We start from the raw sequence: 20,463 nt of genomic DNA, 5'->3' as shown, positions 1-20,463 counted from the left end.
CGCCTTTCGTCTAGAACTCATTCTAAGATTGATTTAATCAAGATTTACATAAATACATCCCAAAATTTTTCAAACCAGAAAACCTTTACGCCCTACTAATTGAACCTGCGAATAAATTCATACAATAATAATAAGAAAATGTATTAGAAATGTTTAGTCCAGTGAATTTCTATTTTATTTGAATAAATTTAAAATGACGGGTTCATTAATTTGACATCTGACACTGACGTATTCTACGCTTCGGTGACAAAACGTCAGTCGTTAAAATGGCGGAGCCAGAATTAAACGTAGACAGTTTAATCCAGAGACTTTTAGAAGGTAAATATTTAAAGAATTATGAATATTTTGTATCATGTAATACACCATAATAAGCTGTTTTTTGTTTCAAGTATCTGTTGCATGTGAAATTTCCTAAAAATAGTGTTTTCCGTTCACATTCTGTTAACTATTTGTTGCGAGCCCTTTTCTATTTTAACGAATTATGAATGTAATCTTATCATTTATTACGAGAGTTCATACAATTTGATTCAAATAAGTGTATAACTTTTGTTGTTAGATTCGCTTCTACACTGATTTTATTGATTTTTGATGTATACATACAGTAGTGTTTATTTTTGTGCTGCCTACCAACTTCCTGTGTGGTAACTAAAGGGTATAACAACCAACGTGCCTTGCAAGAGAATCGAGACGTTAAGAAGAGATCTAAATTCAAAGAAATATTTATTTCGTCTGAACGTAAGAGTACACAGTTTAATAGTGCTTTCTGTAAATTAGCTACAAGCTTCTGCACTTTTTTTATACATCGCCAGATATGGTCTATATTTGGTGACATCAGTTTCTATCCAGCCTTCTATTGATCTATTAATTAAATATTTAGTAGTGGACATTGATACTTGTAGGTCGTTGCCATTTGAATTGGCTGAGAGAAATTATGATACTAAAGTTCTAATTGATTTGATTTCAACAGATTGAAATTCTCTTTTGCATCTATTCTGTATGGAGAAAATTATGAATTCATTGCAACAATAACTATCTTCATCAAGTTAATATTTTATAGTAAGAGGATGCAGGCCTGGAAAATCAGTGCATATGACAGAGTCAGAAGTAAGGGGATTATGTCTGAAATCACGAGAAATTTTTCTACAACAACCAATACTCTTGGAGCTAGAAGCACCACTTAAAATATGTGGTAAGTACTTCGAATGTGTTACGAAATTTATTAGGTGTAATGTGAAATGTTTTTAGGGGATATCCATGGACAGTACACTGATCTGTTGAGACTGTTTGAGTATGGAGGTTTTCCACCAGAGGCTAATTATCTATTCCTTGGGGATTATGTTGACCGTGGCAAACAATCCTTGGAGACCATATGCCTTTTACTTGCCTATAAAATCAAGTATCCGGAAAATTTCTTTTTGCTTAGAGGCAACCATGAGTGTGCCTCTATCAACAGAATTTATGGTTTCTATGATGAATGTGAGCTTTCCTGACTAACCATTCAAATTAGTTTTTTAGAAATATGTTTCTTACAGGCAAAAGGAGATATAACATCAAGTTATGGAAGACTTTCACAGACTGTTTCAATTGTTTGCCAATTGCCGCTATCATAGACGAAAAGATTTTTTGTTGCCATGGTGGTCTCAGTCCTGATCTTCAAGGTATGGAACAGATTAGGCGTATCATGAGACCAACAGATGTACCTGATACAGGTAAGTTCATACTGAATTTGAAATTTTTTTGATGGCAGGTAGACAATCATTGAGTTCTGTAAAAAGTACCTCCTTGAGCAGGACTGCTGAAGTTTGCAAAAATTTAAAATCAGGTGTGATTTTCTAGGACTGCTATGTGATCTTCTGTGGTCTGATCCTGACAAAGACGTTAGTGGGTGGGGAGAGAATGACAGGGGTGTCTCATTCACATTTGGTGCTGACGTGGTCAGTAAGTTCCTCAACAGGCATGATTTAGACTTGATATGCAGAGCTCATCAAGTTGTTGAAGATGGTTATGAGTTTTTCGCCAAAAGACAATTGGTTACATTGTTTTCTGCACCAAATTACTGTGGGGAATTTGACAACGCTGGAGGTATGATGAGTGTTGACGAGACGCTTATGTGCTCATTTCAGGTGAGAAGTCTTTACTGTAAGAGAGTTCCTTAGATATCTATCGAACACATATTCCGTTTTGATAACTTGCATGCTTTCTTAGTGAAAGTTCTTAGGCTTGGCTTGTGCTGGTCGGTAACTTATATCCTAATCCCCAACTCTAGAAGTAAATTTGAAATATTCAGGTTTTGGTCATAAAACTTCAATAATAAGCTGTCGTTTTAAAGTTGGAAGTTAGGGACCCTCATGAACCAATATGTAAAATTTTCAATCGCCAGAAATTGTTTAAGGGTTCAGGGAATAAGTTACCAGCCAACATAACCAACCCTGAATCTCTGTTTTAAGCATCTCTATGGAGTCTAGATTGAGTAGAAAATTTAGGAGAACAAGCTGAAATATTGAGCTGAAAATTCGTACCAAACTAAACTATTATTTTTTATTGCATCATAAGACAGTCCATTCAAAGACAATTTCAACAATTGTCAATTTCAAGGAATAGTAAGACTTAGTTCAAGTTAGGAATGAAATGACATTAGCAATCAGAAGTACAACATCGTTACCAGACTGTCAAAACAATCGTAGCTTTTACTGTTGACATTAGTTATGACGAATTTTCGTCTGAATCGGAAGTATCTTGCTTAATGAGCATCGATTTTTAAAATACTGAGACAAAGTTGACATAGGGACTGATCAAAATCTTGATCTGAACTGTTCGACAACATTAAGGTCGTACAATTAGGAGGCTGAACTTTAATGACCAGTTCACTTCCATTTCATTAAAATTTTGACTGGCATGGTAAACTTCAGTATTATTACTTGAACTGAGAACTTTCCTTAGCCATATCAACATAGGCGAATGAGCAGATATGCAGGAAATGAAAACTAAACAGTTTTCTATGCGGGAATATATTATGCATATAGAGAACAGATAAGATGCCACTTCCACTTTAATTTCTTCTCCATATGAAATTAATATGATATGAATGAAAGAAGCTTTTTAGAATGCGATGGGAATTCTCACATAGTGATGCTAAATGATTTATTGAGAATTAATCGAAAAGTAAACAACCAAAACCCAATTTTACCTAACTCTTTGACCAAAACAAAACAATTGAAATAAATCTCTAGTGCACCGGCATAGTGTTGATAACAAAAAGTGAAAGAAATTACTCGGTTTCTGTGAATTCCAAAGCGGTTACAGTTGGCATAACTGATTCGCCGGTAATAACGTCACTTCATACCATTAACCTCTGAACGTCAATTTTGATGAATCAAAGGTACGAAAACTCAATAAATTCAGATGGAAATCCATTTTCAAGTCAAACAATAGTGATTTATTGTAATGAGCCTCAATGAAACATATACAGGGTGACAACTTAAAAACTTGACAGGCCAATTATGTCGCGACGAGGGTGTTTTCAGAGAAAATGCCGGAGCAGGTCAATTTTTATTCGGAGGGGGATATATTTTGAGCCGAATTCTCCTCAAGCCTAGGTGTAGGGTCTATCACCCCTGTAGGGAATAGGGGGTGAGATTTACCTCAATTGCAAGATTACTTGTCCCTCTACATGAATACTATGGTTTGCAAATTTTATGGATTCCTTGAAGTAGTTACAGGAGGTGACAATTTGAAAACTTGCCAGGCCAATTATATCTCGACAAGGATGTTTTCAAAGAAAAGCTGGAACAGGTCAATTTTCAAAGCAAGGGGGACATATTTTGAGCAAAATTGTAAGCGGAAATCCTCAAACCTAGGTGTAAGGCAGCACCCCTAGTTTCTTCATAGGGAATAAAGGGTTAGCTAAATATCAATTGGAAGACAATATGTCCAATTGAGGTATAGCTCATCCTCTTCCCTATTAAGAATTTAGGGGTGACAACCTACACATAAGATTGAGGAGATTTTGGCTTACAATTATGCTAGAAACATGTCCCCCTCTGAATAAAAATTGACCTGTTCCTGCATTTTCTCTGAAAACATCCTTCCCGAGACATAATTGGCCTGGCAAGTTTTCAACTGTAACTACTTCAAGGACTCAAGGGTCAAGTGATCTTTCAATTGAGGTATAGCTCACCCCCAGAATTTAGGGGCTTTAGCTCCTACACCAAGGGTTGAGGAGATTTCGGCTTACAATTCTGCTCTACGATCAGAAATTGACCTTTTCCGGCATTTTCTCTGAAATCATCCTTGTCGTGACATAATTGGACTGGCAAATTTTCAAATTGTCACCCTGTATAGATTATAATCAATTTAGGACTTAGGTATCAATAGTGGATAATATGTATCATATCATTTAACGAGCATATTATGATGACTATTCACGAGGAGACTTCGTCTCGTTTGCTAAATCATCCTATGAATAATAGACATAATATGAGGGTAGAATACTGTACTTCAGACACGTGTCACCCCCCGCTGATATGAATATCAACAAGTATTTCGTTCTGAATCGGACTAGCCTCACTGTTCTAGGCGTTATCTCATTTTAATTAGATTTCTGCCGTGAAATCGAACGCGTCGCACTTTTCCTCTTACACATGTTGATTCCAATCTAGCGTACTGAATTATGGGGTAAGTAATATAAAAAAGAAAGTATATTGTGTCCGGCATAACCGGAAGTTACTTTTCTATGAAAATACTATTTTAGTCCAATAGATCACCGTCCAAACCCCCTCGGGTAAAATTTTCAGCTCAATATTGGCGATAGTTCTCCAAAAACTTCTTAAAAGCAGTCAACGTCTATCACCCTGTATTATGAATCTGGGTGAAGCAAAATATAATTTGTTTTTTCAGATATTGAAGCCATCTGAAAAAAAAGCTAAGTATCAGTACCAGGGTGTGAACTCTGGAAGACCGGCAACTCCCCAAAAAAACACTAACAATAAAAAGAAATAGAGTCCTTATGAAGCCAGAAATTTTTGGAAAGTATTTTTCATGGTAGTTAATTCTGTTATAATCCATTATTTGTGTAAAGTATGAATATTGCATTAATCCGATTTTTGTGATTTTTTTTATAAAAAGATTATATATTCACTTCTGTTCTGTATATAGTTTAACTTATAATTTTATTTATTATTAAACAAAAGTTTGCATTTGAAATATAACTATTGGTTCAGTATCCTTTGCATTTGGTAGTTGGCCAGTAAATTATGTTGTTTGTTGAAAAGACGTTATATAAAAAAATCCCCTGCACTGAATGTATCTAAATTTTATATCAGCAACACTCCCAACTAATGTGCTAAGTGTGACAAATATATTTTAGAGGAATTATTAATAATTATTTTAAGCTTTAAAATTTTGAAAGTACTCTATTTATAGTTAGGAAAATGTACTGATTCTAATGAAACGATTGGGTGTGATTAGGAATCGAATGTCTCGTTACTTTCTCACTTTAAGTCACCAGTCAGAACTGAGATAATCAATATTGCATAAAGCAATAAAATCTAGACAGACAGACTTCCATAGCGAATTGAACAATTCTCAAATTGGCCTTCTATATTGGGACGAAATTAAAATAAATTTGAACGAATTTCTATGTAGCATGTTTTGGTTGTTCGCCTGCAATGTCTTTATTGTTTATAAATTTTATATCAGGTTGAGATCTCATTTCATCCGATATTTCAAATCCAAATAAATTTATATTATTAATTCTTTGAGTTTTATTGTATTTATTCACTTATTATTGACAAGTTCTCGAGAAACATTGATAAAAAAAAAATGTTGGAATGTAACTTAGGAAATTCTTAACACTTCCGTTCCTAGTTTCACTATGAAACCACCTCTAATAATATTTATTCCATGCGTCCCTGTGGTTACATCTCAAAACAACTGCAACAGTGGTAAGTCAAAGGCGGCCTCTCATAGAGGGTTGCAATAGTTCTGCAAAAGGGCGCTTTACAGCGTGAAAAGTTGTCTTTACTTAAGTGACAAAAAAACTGTTTTCTTGCCTTTCACAAGAAATAATTATATTACTTGTATTAATAGTTGAGTCCTGGCGGTTACATGTAGAAACCACCATTAAAAAAAAATTGAAAATAGATATTCAATGAAATGAGTGAATTTGAATGAATTTCTTGTATTCTCGACCTCAAAATATAACTTTATTTTGAATGAGATTTTCTAATTTGGGCCTGAAAGGGTTTTAAGACAAAATTGAAATATTTTATATGAAATATCTTCAAAATACATCTACGAAGAGAACTCTGATTTAATTGGCGATGTTGCCAATTTGTATACGAGAAACGAAGTTCAAACCCAATATTTGAAAAATTCATCAACGGAACTCACAATCATTGAGTTATATTTGCAGTAGTAACCCAAAACGAGGAGAATGAGTCAAGAATTTACAAGCGAATTTTATTTCCATATCTTCCCTTTCATAGCCCTTCAGGGATTCTTGAGTCTTGAATGTAAGATGTCGCCTACTAGCAATTAATGACTTGTCCACCAAGGTTCTTAAGGCTTAGTCAGAGACAAACTGTCTCTGGTCTCTGGCTTAGTACACATACACATGAGGGCGTTAAACGCCGCGTTGAGCGTGCGTTTATAGTTTTTACTTCGATCGTCGCGTTTGCAGCGCGCTTCGAGTTACTAGACTGGGCAATGGAGCGTACACATGTACGCGCGCTCAACGCGGCGTCTAACGCTCTCATGTGTACAAGGCCTAAACTACATACAAACTTTGGCTGTGCAAGCAATTAACATCGTAGGAGGATACCGACCCTTATCCACCCTAATGTTCAAAAATAACACTCACGTATTATGCGATACTCTGTAATCTGTGATTCAAGCCTAACTCAAAACCACTTGACGGAGGCAAGCCTTGAGCAAAGAGTAACCTCTTTGACGTGAGCTATATGACTATATTCGATATCCGGGAGGGATGATTTTCATAAGGCGTCTGCGTTTTTTAATTTAAATTCAACGTCCCCCTGGTAAAATTAAATTTTGGGCACTCTGTGATTTTGTTGTAGAGTGTAATAAATCGGAATAAGACAATAAGAATTAATTTGGGATAATTGAAACGAGGTATCGCTGGAACCTTCATACATTGTTGCAGCCGTGCTGCAGAGGCGATTATTAGGTGGAAATATGACACTTTGAGGCGCTTGAGATCAGGCGGTATCAAGTCGCGGGAATTTAAATCATAATGTAAGTGGGTGTGTTCTGTGATTTAAATAATAACCAGCTCGATAAGAGTTGAAAGAGTTAGTGTCACTCAGTCAGAAAACCTACAGATATTGATACAATGTACATTTTCGGAGAGCAACCTGCGATCGCCGGCCTATGTAATTGATTCCAATATCCGGTGATAAGGACTTCAGAACGGGTTAAAACGGTCAGTCATGTAGATTAAGGAAGATTTATTAGTTTGGAGACCCTGAGAGGAAAACAGTTCTCAGAATTCGAAGTAGCCGAAATTTTCTTGTAACCACCGAGCTTGGGAACGCTGATTTTTCAACTCAGCAAGAATGATCAAGATTGTCTATGAGAATGATCGTCCAATGATTTCGATTTTGGGACGTTTTGGTACCACCCATAGCGTGGGAGAGAAAGACCGGGGGAAAAAGTACCTCGGAAAAAGTTAGTCAGTCGGTCCGGGGACGTGATCTGTAAAATATCGAAAAAATATACCCATTCGAGTCTACAGAATAGTAGAGAAATTTTAAGTCTTTTGTAGAGTCAGTCAGTAAAGAAAGAGTATAGTAACTTAGAATAATTAGGTTCGCACGAAGTAAGAGAAAATATAGGTAGATCACGGAATAGAATCGGAGACTCGGTCGGCTCATAAATATTTGGAAAAGTTGCGTATAAAGAAAAGTCCAGTCCTTTGTTTTTGTTGGTTATTTTGTTCAAGTAGAAACGGAATATCGGGAAATAGGTAGTTGAAGAGAACGGAAATAATTTAGAGCTAAAGTCAGTTTTATTCGGAATCAGTAAAGTAGTATTCGAGGAGTGATTGATCGTTTATTTTTTATTTGTAGTAAGACCAGATATAGAATTGTGTTGGAATTTAGAGCGTTAAACCTTTGCGACGAAAAAGTGCGGGAAGTTCGGTTGAGTGTAACGGATTCGCAGATTTGTGCGGGTAAAGTCTGGTGTCGAAAAGTTCTTCATCGGCAGCGTCAGACAAACAGCGGTCGCAGAAAAGGGTAGAAAGTTCCAATTTTTTGTTTGTCCAGAGTCCTGAAAGCTCCTCTATAATTCATTGATTAAGTATTATTATTGCGCGCCAAGTTGGAAAGTTGAATTCTAATCCAAGATTTTGTTATGAAAAATATGGTTATTGTTTTGCGCTCCTTTGCATGTGTTTAAGAAATTGAAGATTTTTTTTGTTGGTCGTCTTCGACCGAGTACGGGTTTGTAGAGAAGTTCTAATTTTAATTTTTCAAATAGATTTATTTGTTAAATTTTTTCATGAGTTTCATTTGAACTTTCTCCACAGAAATAATATTAACTTTAAGACCTGTCCTTCGTGCGACGGGCCGAATCCACATTTTTACATCTTTCCCCTTTCGAGGGCATTCAATTTGTGTATTTAACATCCTAAAAATAATCACCTCATAACCAGTGGACAGCCGCTCTTCCATTGATCAAGATACGGGGTGCATTATTACAAGGGGGTAAGTGCTGTATCGAAAATATAGTGAATAAAAAAAGGAAATTCAATATTGCAAAACTATTGTGAACTAGAATTTGTAAATTAATTTCAATCAGTTAAAATTTCCTGAAAAAAAGTCATCTCTACGCCTGGTCCTTGCATGTTGGACGATAAAATATATTTTGAAAAGTATTTTTCAAGAAAATTTATTGAAAAAAAGGACTTCTCATAAAATTGAAAAAAAAAATATTTAATTGATTGAAAATACTATTGCTCATAAAAATTCTGGCTCCCTTTCCCTTTGGCGTCTTCCGATCAAAGAATTTATTCTTTTCGCAACACAACTGAAGTAGTCAGTTGAATCCTAGTACCAAAAAGGAATCGCTTTGCTAGTACACTGATTAAGGTTTTTAGTATGATATAAATAAAATGTAATTCTTTACTTTTTATGTTATATTATTGATTTTATACTTGTATAAATAAATAACATGAAATTTTATAAATAACAAAAATTCTAGAATATTAATTATCTAAATATATAAATTCAACATTTAAATCTTCAAATCGAGTAAAAACATTAAGTTGAATTATGCTTTATTCGCTTAAAATAATTGTAAAAAAAGAGTATTAAAAATCAATGGCAAAAAGATTTTGTATGAAAATATACGACTTTTAGTTAATTCGTGTTTGTAAGACTACTGGTAATATACATTTGTATCAATCATTACATTATTTGTTCAATGGGTAATATGGTCACTTAGAAAAAAAGCCTCATTATTCAGTTTCCATTAGCGATAAAATTGGTAACTGTATCACCAACAGCGTACTTGTCGTCAAAAGCCTCTTTGTACTTTTTGTGAAGTTTCTTGATAAAGTTATCCTTCAAGTTCTGCAGACACATCCTGTATATCGGCGAAGTGCGGAACTTAGCAATATCAAAACTAGGCGCGTGCGCTTTGTGAATGATGAAAGTGTCGGGTAGTACGATGAATTCATATCCTTGCGCGTTCAATTCCATGATATGAGACACTTTGTTCCATCCGAAACCCATGAATGTGGGATCGTATTCTACAACCGTACTCTTAACTACTACATACGGTTCAAAATCAGGTTTCCACTCCACCTACCAAAAGATATCAGTGAAAGCTTATTCATATTAATCATATTTAATATTTTGACCTCTTCAATATTGTCCTATTCAAAGAGAAGAAATAGTGAAAAATATCAACAAAGGATTCAATCTTAAAATAGAAAACAGATCGTTATAAATATTATAGTTATTGAAGGATTTACGAGGTTTCTGATAAGAGAAAAACCGAGTTTTCAGGTAATCAAGGTTGGTACGAATTTCAGACGAGTATCCCAATTTTTTATACTTTCGCGAGATATTAGTAAGGAACCTTTGTGCAGCGTTTTTGTGTGCACGTTCTCAAAGACTTTGGTTCATTCATCGCTCCCCAGATGACACAAAATTTTCCAGTTATAGAGTAAGATCCCAGAGCGACCAGACATAACTTATTTTTACACAGATGAAACTTTAGGATCTCAGTAGAGTCTCATGTGCTTTGAATACCTGCGAACTTGTGGAGCTTGCCTAGTGACACCTGGGCAGATACCAGGTGGCAAAGGTACCTAAAAATGAGTGTTACTTAACTTATTTTCACATGGCTGATTTTTATATATGTTCTAAAGAATATTATTCTGAAGTTATATTATAAGTGACAGACACTTTCCATGGGCCAAAACTCTTGCCAGACGCTTTGAAGCTGCACAAAAAATAAATGAACTTTACTTATTTTCACAGGTCTGATATTGAAATATGTCATTGAAGTAACTATAAAAAAGTTATATTTCATCATTCAAACAAATAGTAGCGACCAAACATTCCCTACACATGAAAATTATTTGGCCGGGAGTGTGAGCGCGAGAGCACTATGCATGTGTTTCGGAGTGAGTGAGACTGTGGTAACTCGGTTCCCTTTCACAATCTGTTTGGAGTCCCTTTACTGTATACTTTACATTGCTCTCACATGGCACATACACATATCAACTCTTGCACATACACAGCACATAATTTTACACAATGAACTAACTGACTGCATTCATAGTACCTTGTTAATTCAGATACAATGGGGTAGTATTTTCTTCCGAATTCAAATAGTTAACGGACAGGCATGTCCCTTATTGAAAAAATAATTCTTTTATATTTTCGTAGGTTTTGCAGCAATCGATTGCAGTACAGTACAGTCTCGATTATACAAAATAATGTGGACCGAAGTGATTTCAGATAATCGAAATTTTGGTTAATCCAAATTTTTTTTGGAAAATAGGGGTTTAGGACGCCTGTATCATAAGATCGAGAGAAAATAAGTTAAGTTCATTTATTTCTTGTGCAGCATCATAAGTTAAGTAACACTTATTTTTAGTTACCTTTGCCACCTGGTATCTGCCCAGGTGTCACTAAGCAAACTCCACAAGTTCGCAGGAATTCAAAGCACTTGAGACTCTACTGAGATCCCAAAGTTTCATTCTTTCTAATAAATTCACTAATATTGGGTGTTCTGTTTTGTAATAATGGCCATATGCACCGTTTCACTAAACGAGATTAATTCCTTAAACATCTTTTTTTCCCATAGAGATTCTATACTTGAACGTCATTTTATAGTTTAAACTTCGTTTAATCAAACGGTGCATACGGCCATAAGTGTATGAAAAAAAGAATTGATTACATTGTAAGGGGAAGTGGCCGTCTTCCATCTAGTATAATTTGTTGGAGAATGTCCAACTGCCCAAACATCATGTCTGAAAGGCATCACACTTTTCGTAGCAAGCATTGATAGTAGTTGCTTTTTATTTTTCGGAATCCTACTACGATATCTTTGGGTCTCGAAAGCTGGAATGACTAGAGCCTGAAAAGGATAGAATTAAAAAAAAGGAAAAATTTCAAACTGCTAGAAATAACCTTCTTCTCCATGGTACCCAACGACTTTATATAATTTTTCAGAGTCTCATATAGGTCTTTCATCGGAAGAAAGTCGACATCGGCCAAGAAAACATAATCTGTCCCTATGTTCTGGAGACCAATGTTCCTTAATAAATTAATAGGATAATATTCCTGAAATGACAATATAGGATAGGTTAGTACGAAAGAAGTTAACCCTCTAATGCCCAAGTTTTTTTTTCTTTTTTAAAATTATTTCCGTATAGTTTCAAATTAGCTTATGTAATCTACATCTTTTTTTCGCAAATAGTTAACTGATTTACATTAACACCTGTATACTCACAAAATGAACCTATACTGAAGGCGGACATGGGCAGAATAATTTTGTATCCACTTATATGCAACCAGTCTCAAGGCGGACTTGGGTATTAGAGGGTTAAGAAGTTCGATGCAGAATGTTAATGAACACAAATATTTCATCTAATCTTAAATATGGTTTATACTTCATACTCGGTTCTTTGTAAATTTCAACACCAAGAAAGAGATTTTTTTTTAACTTGTCGGAAATGTTTGGCTAATAAAGACAGTAACTGTTCAAAATTTCAGAAGAAAAGAACTACATTCAGACTCAATTTTCAATATCCATAGGCTGCATGGCTTCGATTGGAATGAATACTGTGAAGTTGAAGAGTTTACGGAGGTCTCAGTTGAATCCATGACACTACACATCTGTGGATCTTTTAAACAGAGTTGCATTCAGCCAAAGAACCCAATTTTTCGAGTATCACAGAAATTTTTATTTTTAACATCAAATTACTCGAAAACGACGCATTATGCGAGAAAATATGAAGAATACTTTTATCGTTCAAATATTCATAGCGTCCAACATAGTTTCAAGAGTTGGGTGCTTTGAATTTTTGGTATTTTTATGGCACGCAATCGTCATAATGAGAAAACTGGAAGACGTGGGTGATATACTGTGTTCGAAAGAGATTCATCAAATGAATGAAAAACCATATTCCGAAATTAATTTCATTCGGTAAAACCTTTGGTGTGATAGAACTAAAAATAAAACATTTTTTATGATTTTTCAACAGCCTGTATCTTTTAAACCGAGCCGATTCGATAAAAATGGTATGGAAAAAAAGTGCTTCTTTTGACCTCAAGAATCTACTGTTAAAATATTTGTGCGAGTCAAAGACTCACACTGTATAACTGAAAAATAATTACAGGAACACACTAAAAGTAGAGGTACGAGATACGCAGATACAGTAGTTTCGAATGTGCCGGACCTGGCTTATAATGCCTATGGAGCAGCAATATCTCACCTAATTGAATACTTACGCCATCTTTAAAAACAGCATGATAAGCTATATTTCTTCTTTCTTGAAGCAAATCGGAAGCCTCAATGAATTCATTAACCTGTTCCAATTCAGGATCTGTGATGTATAAAGTCAAACTAATTGGTCCTAAAAACTCAGTATTGTAATAAGGAGAATACATAAAAAGAACATTATCACCTTCCCAATACTTGGCTAACTCTTCTATCATTTGAATCCTATCGAAAGATAGCTGCGCTGCGAACGTTATATCATTATCCACAGAGGCTGCCTTAAACTCTCTGAAAAATAGAAGAGTCCTCCATTTCGAACTTTTCATCTTGTTGAAGCCTGAACATACGTCTGCTACAACATTCTGAAGAAAACGTCACGACATTGAAATTTACAAGTATTGGGGTAAGATCAAGAATTAATGTTTTTACAAAGCAGAGGACAGGGAAGTGGTAAGGATAAAAGGACTTACCAATACAGGATTAAGGAGGGTTCTCGAGAAGTATGACGACCTGGTAGGAAATAGAATCATTTTCGAAAGACTTCAACTTCTTGAGATAAAAAGTTCTGATGAGTATAAAAATTATCAATACATAGTTTGTGTATTAGAAATATCTGGGCTTTTTCACAGCGGCATTTTGCCTGACGTTTCTCTAACAACTGCTTTGGGCATCTTCAGAGAAATGAAGAAATGGGACCAGTTTCGAGCAATACCCCGGTAAGATTGTGATTAATTCAGATCACCTTAAATGTTTTGGGAGATATTGAACTGAACATTCGGTTTTGGTCTAAAACTAAAATACTCTCCTAGAAAAGCGAATTCCGTTTATACCACAAGTATCATGGCTAATACGGATAGCGAGAAAGTGCCGTGGTATAAACTTCTCTAGAAGGATTTTAGTGAAAAAAATTGTGTTAGAGATATCTTAAATTTTTTCGGATAACCATGGCAAAAGCTACACCTTTGGGAAAAAAATATTCATTCAATGAGCGCCAACCAATTATCAGTTAGATCGCTTTTGTTTGGGTCGTCATTGTATAGGGTGTTTATGGCAAGGTCATCAATTTCGACAAATAAAAGGTATGAAAACTCAATAAATTCAAATGGAAACCCAATTCTTTTTAATTTTGACATATGAAGTGATATTTTTTAACGTTTTACTTTCCATCGGTGATTTCCGTTTTCTCAGGTTTTCTGAAGATATATTTATGTTATCAAAAGTAACTTTAAGATGACTTCCAACGCGACCAATGGATGTAATGTGTCAACAATTTTACTGTCCCTGATGAAATCCAAGAACAGTAGAATCCGCAATGAAGGGAAGTGAACCATACATCATACTATATACGGATGTCATATAAAGCAGAATTTCAGCAAAATTGATGACCTCTGTATTTTTCTTTATGGATTATTTCGCATAAACTTGTCCTCTTTCCCATTAAACATCAATTTAATTCAAAAGACGTGATACCGACAATTTGAATCTCGTATAATACATAGTTTCATTTAGTCATAAAGGATCAGGAATGCTTATTTCTACATATAAGAATTTTGAATAATTTTGTTTTAGAATAATTTGATGCAATGGGCAATAAATTTAAATTGAAGTAATTATCAAACAAAAAACGAAAAAATAACTTCAGAAATCAATGAAATTGAACCTCACCACTGTGGATTTTGAATTGGAAGAGCAAATTTTCAAATGTTTCCTCAACAAGTTTCCATTCAATTCGGCAAAAATTGTATATAATCCTCTGAAATAATCTCCATCTTTGTTCAGAACATTGAATTTCTTTGGGGAGTTCCAATGAATCACCTGAAAAATTAAAATGATACAGGGTCTATTCATGGTTTTCCAACCTGAGTACCCATTAAAAGTTCAAGGAGAAATATATATTGGATATATTTCATTAAGAAATTTGAACAAAGACATAAGGCAAATGAACACCTTTCTTGAAATATTTGGATGTATGACTTCGGAATTGGATATCACATCGCTTATTGCAAATGTAACCCCTGTATATTATTACATTTTCCAATGTATTTTCAAATTCTACGTTTACTTTATGTAGCATTCCCTATAGAAAGTTTTCGAGTTATTCAGAGTCTTTTGAAATAATATATACAGGGGTTCACATAGTACCGTCAAGTTGGGATTTCAGAAAAAGGCAATAAGTCGATTTTTTCAAATGCAAACAGTTTGTTTGAACCCCATTTTTCAATTAGAAACAACATAAAGATGGGGTATTCTGAAAGTTCCCTATACTTAAATCAGTGTGTCCTGTATCACTTTTTTGTAAAACTTTTAGTGCCACAAACAGCAATATTCCAACTACTTTTGTTTCTGAAATACAGGGCAAAAACGAAAATGTTAATTTTTGGAGATGTTATTATTTCTCAGGCCCTGTATAAGATAGAGAGAAAATGATAACTGCTTATAATAGATATTTTTACATAAAAGTCAGTGGCGTATTAAAAAAAATTTTTAGTGCACTGTTTTTAAGATTGGACACAAACTTGGTATTTTTCAAATGATTGACGTTAAAATATACAGAATATTTTAACGTCAAATTTTTGCACTTTTTTTTCTGAATACATGATGTATCACAACCTAATCTCCAATAAATTTTAGCTTCAAAAATCAGAAAAATACATTTTTATGTTTGTTTTTTCAACAGTAGGCCAGGAATTCTTTCACACGCGCATTATTATATGTTTTAACGCCATGTGATTTGAACCTATTTATTCAATTATATTTTAAAAATAAAATCAAAATATCGAAGTTCATGTTAAAGTGATATTTTGAGTTTATGTTTAAAATATTATTAAATAAAAATAGGTTTAAATCACGTGGCGTTTTGAAAAAGGTATAATTAAATCCATGGCGTACTGTTAAAAAACAAACATAAATATGGATTTTTCTGATTTTTGTAGTTAAAATTTACTGAAGATTAGGTTGTGATATATCAATGTATTCAGAAAAAAAATTGGACTTTAAAATATACAGGGTGTTCCATTTCAAAAATACCAAGTTTGTGCCCAATCTTAAAAACCGAGCAGTAAAAAATTTTTTTGATTACGCAACCGACTTTTATGTGAAAATATCTATTAAAAGCAGTTTTCATTTTTTTTTATCTTATACAGGGCCTTTGAAATAATAATATCTCCAAATGTGAACATGTTTGTTTTCGCCCTGTATTTCAGGAACAAAAGTAGCTGGAACATTTCTGTTTGTGGCTTTGAAAGTTTTTATTTCAGAATATGTCTTGAATGGTAAAAGGTTCAATTAGGGTGTAAGGAACTTCCCGAAGACCCAATCTATTTTTTTGTCCTAAATTGAAATACGGAATTGAAATATACTATTTGCATTTGAAAGAATCGATATATAACCTTTTCCTAAAACCCAACTTTGGCAGCATTATTTGAACCACTTGAATAACAGAACCCCATGTTACCTATAAAGTAACATTGAATATCTTTTTAGCACCCAATTTTATGAAACAGATTTGAGGTTGTGCATAGAGCTCCTGAGAACTACTTATTGAAAGCCTTCATCTGTAATTTTTTGAAAAAAACAGTGAATAACTCAAAAACTGCTACCACATCTGTAGAGAATGTTTCAAAAAAAGAACTTAGAATTTGAAAACACATGCATTCGGAAATTTAATAATATATGTGATGTTGCATTTGAAATACAAAGCGATTTGATATCCATTCCGGTATAACTGGAAGTAATAAATCCTTACAAAATATTTCAAAAAGGATGGCACATCTGCTTAATATCTTCATACAAAATTTCAAACAGATTAAATATATGTTTCTTTGTGAACTTCTAATGGGCTCTCTTGGTAGAACACCCTGTATAAATGATGATTTTATGAATGTTCGCTTCCAAAGTTGTATATCAAAAATTATTATATTAATATTACAAAGTTGTAAAAATTATTGACACCTGCAAAATGAGTATATTTCAAAGCCCTCTACAATCATTTATAAAGATCCTGTTTAATCATGATATCAAGTTTTTATGTTGCAAGAAAATGATTTCAAATATTGGTTTTAAATTGATACTTGGAACTTGATCATAAAGGGATCAGAGACAAACCTCGAACATTATTTATATAGCATAAAAGAAATATTTATTTTCTCTCAAATTTGTTAATCATAATTCCTATTCAAATGGAAGTTTTACATGCATCTATTGTAAGAAATTACTCTAATCTCATAATTCTCTGAAACTTACTTACTTTAGCTTTATGTTTACTGTAGCATAAATAGCTGTCTGTACGATCACTCAACTGTGTGTTCCAATAACAAGGCACTTCATAAAGTAGATGAGAATTATCTTTTATCACTGCATTTATAACATCCTGATCACCTAGTAAAGTCGATCCAATTTCATTTGCAATTTTTTTTGTTACAGTATACCACATATTTGGCCAATTTGCATCCTTCAATTTATCTATATAATATAAAACTAAACCAGAATTAAAACTAAAAAAGAATCCTGGAGTTAATTATCACAGATCATTTCATCTCAAAAATTTTACCCTCTCCCAATAGCTGGCCAAGATGTTTTTTCCAAATAGTAATTACTCTCATTCTCAACAATACCTATAGCCTAAAAACAATGAATTCAGCTAAATATGTTAACATATGTATATGTTATACCTGTTTATATTTGAACTTATCGAACATTTTCCATAATTCATATATGTTGCTCAAAAATATGAGGTCAGTGTCTAAAACAATTATTTTGTTGGTGACTGATACAGGAATGATTTTTGGGAATAAGAGTTTTAATAATCCAAAAACCCCTGAGTAATGAGTATTCGGGACCCATCTCACATCAGTAATATAATCATTTATATCATAAAAAGAAACATTCACTGCAAAAAAAATATTTATATCATTTTAGCTAAATTTTCTATTCAAAGCACCTCGATCTACATTCCAACTCTGGAATAAAGTACTCAAAACTCGCTGTGACATCCAACTAGCAATTATATGAAAGTGAAAGGCATTATCGCTGTGAAAATAAATAGATTTCAGCATGGTATGTAGTTGTAAATTAGACTTGTAACCGGCACATACAATGCCTATATGAATTACTTCACACTTTTCATTCCAAATATATTCATCACCATAATCTTCTCCAAAATCATCACTGTTGAAATGTTTTATAATATCATTTTTGAAATATTTCTTTGATCCCACAATGCCAAAATTGGAATATCCTAGAAGTAGAAAGTTATTCACAATCATCAATATATAAAAATCTATACTTGCCAGGCAGTTGTCTATAATAACTGAAAATAATTATAGCAATTACCGCAATTAGTAATATAATTAACCCGTATCTAAAAATTTTAAAGGGAACAACATTTTGCCGTTTAATTCGAATATTGATCTTATTTTTGATTCCTTGAAAATGCCATTGATTTGCAATGAGGTGACAAACTTAGCTAAATATTTTACGTCAACAGATTGAACAGATGCGAATTAAGACCGACACACTTTCGTTCTACTAAAAGGTGAATGAATAGAAATAGAATAACAGAATAACAGATATCTGATAAGAATTTAATTAGTGAAATTTTTAAGGAAGGGAAAATTATTTGTTTATTTTGATCTTCATCATAGAATGTTTGACAGAAGGTAACATCCATAGAACTTAATCTGACAGGAGACAGAACTTCGTTTTGTGTGGAAAAATCAGAGATATATATCTCTGGGAAAAATTACCCGGACTGAAAATTTACAGGGGTTATCAATAAACGTCTCATACAAAAGTTTTATGGCAGTCAAAAATCTACAATCTGTATCGAATTGAAATATACAGGGTCACTCACAACATTGTAGATGGATGCATATTTTATTTTTTCAATGGACCAGGCCTGTATATTATTGCCATTGAACTTTTTATTGAGTTAATATGGACAATTCGAAGAATTGTCGTTCCATTAATTGATTTACTAATTAATGAGGAGTAAAAAATATACCACATGGCCCTTTCTTGCTTAAAGACGCCATCCTCCGGTTAAGAGGTGTTACAATGCACTCTACTGATGAGGGACAATAATCCCGGAACCCGTCTACAGTTTGTGTATATATGTTTCAGGTTTCAGACTCTCTGGAAATTCCTTCGCTGCTTCATGACTAGCACGCAATGGAATGACAATTATTCGAATTTTCGTCTGCATATTAAAAACTTTCATCAGATTCCTCATACTCCGTACAAAAAGTTTACCCAGAAAAAAATCATTGCTTCTTTCGAAGTGAGCCTATTTTTTCAAAAATATACAGTGTAGGGGACGATGGGGGAAATGCGGACGCTGAAGGGAAATAAAATAAAACACTTGGAGATAAAAACTTATCAGTCCGATTTTATTAACTCATCAAACTATCGAATTATCATTAATAATTTCACGGGATTAATGAACAATATTGTTTTTTTCAAGAGATACAAAACCAGGTTAGTACAAATAATAATTTATTTTCCGGTCAAAATATATGAATAAACACTATATTGATGTAGAATTAGTTCTTATATCAATCATCATCGACCTCGTAAATTTTTACTGCAAAATTTCCTTCAGAATAACAAGCGCATCTGGGAATCTTTCAAACAGAGTTGCATTCAGCTATCAAGTACCCAGTTTTCCGAATATCAGAGATATTTTTGAATATCTAATTACTCGAAAACGCGGTGCATTATACGAGAAAATATGAAGCCTATTTCTGGTGGTGATGGTGGGGGGTATTGTTGAAAATTGACGCTGGAAAATAACGGTATTGATGTTTTGAATGTCATAGCTCCTGCAGAATTCATTTTTAATAAAGCTAATTCAGGAGCTACTTTCAAGTAGGTACTTCAAAAAAGGTGTTAGAAAACGTTTAAAGTTCAGAGTAGTTTGCGAATTCATACTCAACAGAAATGAGTCATATCTCGGTTTACATCTCAGATCAATAAAATAAAATTATATAAATTATAAAATAAAATTTTATTGATCTGAGGTTTACATGCATTTAGATAGTTCGTGTTTTTTAATAAAATGCTTATAATTTTGTTCATATGAAGTGTGAGAAATCCTAAGTTTCAATCGCAAATAACTCGAAAACTATTAATTTCACAACAGAATTTTAATACATTTTCGCTCAAATTCAATCGCCCTAACTACTTCTGAGGGTTATTTTGACTTCACTTATCCAGTCATTTAGAAACTTTCTAAACTCACGTTTCAGAAATATACCATAGAGCTTCTGAGTTTAGGAATATTCGCGAATCCAATTACCGTTGAGGGCGCTGCGAAATGAAAACAAACTTTGACGTTTGTCAGTACTCTTTTCGAGATTTGTACGGCCTAACAGAGTTTTTCTAGTAAATCAAGATATTTATCGGAAATATCGGAAGTGAATTGATTGATTTAGTTTCGTAAAGAAAGATCAACATTCTTTGGAAATACCTACTTCATTTGAAAGGAAT

The 20,463-nt window shown here is 33.5% G+C and overlaps 2 protein-coding genes across 3 annotated transcripts; one reads left to right on the top strand and one right to left on the bottom strand.

Annotated features, from left to right (window-relative positions):
• Positions 1 to 176: 176 nt before the first annotated feature.
• Positions 177 to 5,751, top strand: LOC123308986 (serine/threonine-protein phosphatase PP1-beta catalytic subunit). Of its 2 annotated transcripts, XM_044891818.1 has the most exons (7): positions 252 to 318; positions 652 to 735; positions 1,058 to 1,189; positions 1,246 to 1,476; positions 1,533 to 1,709; positions 1,837 to 2,123; positions 4,897 to 5,751. In XM_044891818.1, the coding sequence occupies exons 1-7, from the start codon at positions 267 to 269 to the stop codon at positions 4,996 to 4,998; spliced, it is 1,065 nt and encodes a 354-aa protein (XP_044747753.1). In that variant the 5' UTR covers positions 252 to 266; the 3' UTR covers positions 4,999 to 5,751. The 2 variants fall into 2 exon arrangements, with proteins under 2 accessions (XP_044747752.1, XP_044747753.1); XM_044891817.1 differs by lacking the exon at positions 652 to 735 and having other exon boundaries at positions 177 to 318.
• A 3,391-nt stretch (positions 5,752 to 9,142) lies between these two features.
• LOC123309853 (LARGE xylosyl- and glucuronyltransferase 2-like) lies at positions 9,143 to 18,214 on the bottom strand. Its single transcript, XM_044893141.1, has 11 exons — positions 18,072 to 18,214; positions 17,918 to 18,006; positions 17,649 to 17,866; positions 17,528 to 17,598; positions 17,225 to 17,471; positions 14,644 to 14,793; positions 13,166 to 13,340; positions 12,990 to 13,114; positions 11,667 to 11,819; positions 11,434 to 11,613; positions 9,143 to 9,827 (listed from the first exon to the last, which is right to left on the bottom strand). Exons 2-11 carry the CDS (start codon positions 17,967 to 17,969, stop codon positions 9,483 to 9,485), a joined length of 1,716 nt encoding a protein of 571 aa, XP_044749076.1. The 5' UTR covers positions 17,970 to 18,006; positions 18,072 to 18,214; the 3' UTR covers positions 9,143 to 9,482.
• Between the last annotated feature and the right edge of the window lie 2,249 nt (positions 18,215 to 20,463).

The sequence above is a fragment of the Coccinella septempunctata genome, chromosome 3 (genome assembly GCF_907165205.1).
Source record: "Coccinella septempunctata chromosome 3, icCocSept1.1, whole genome shotgun sequence".
Taxonomy (NCBI): domain Eukaryota; kingdom Metazoa; phylum Arthropoda; class Insecta; order Coleoptera; family Coccinellidae; genus Coccinella; species Coccinella septempunctata.
Note: the sequence above shows the minus strand (reverse complement) of the source record. Positions and strands in the feature narration are given on the sequence as shown.

Bases quoted from the DNA above. Each gene is read 5' to 3' on its own strand.
- LOC123308986 (XM_044891818.1), top strand. From the start codon at position 267: ATGGCGGAGCCAGAATTAAACGTAGACAGTTTAATCCAGAGACTTTTA. The intron at 1,477-1,532 runs GTGAGCTTTCCT...TGTTTCTTACAG, and splicing joins TTATGGTTTCTATGATGAAT to GCAAAAGGAGATATAACATC. The intron at 1,710-1,836 runs GTAAGTTCATAC...GTGATTTTCTAG, and splicing joins AACAGATGTACCTGATACAG to GACTGCTATGTGATCTTCTG.
- LOC123309853 (XM_044893141.1), bottom strand. From the start codon at position 17,969: ATGTCACAGCGAGTTTTGAGTACTTTATTCCAGAGTTGGAATGTAGAT. The intron at 14,794-17,224 runs GTAAGTAAGTTT...TTAATTTTTCAG, and splicing joins ACAGTAAACATAAAGCTAAA to GTGATTCATTGGAACTCCCC. The intron at 9,828-11,433 runs GTAATCAATTCT...ATCTTTTGGTAG, and splicing joins CGGCCACTTCCCCTTACAAT to GTGGAGTGGAAACCTGATTT.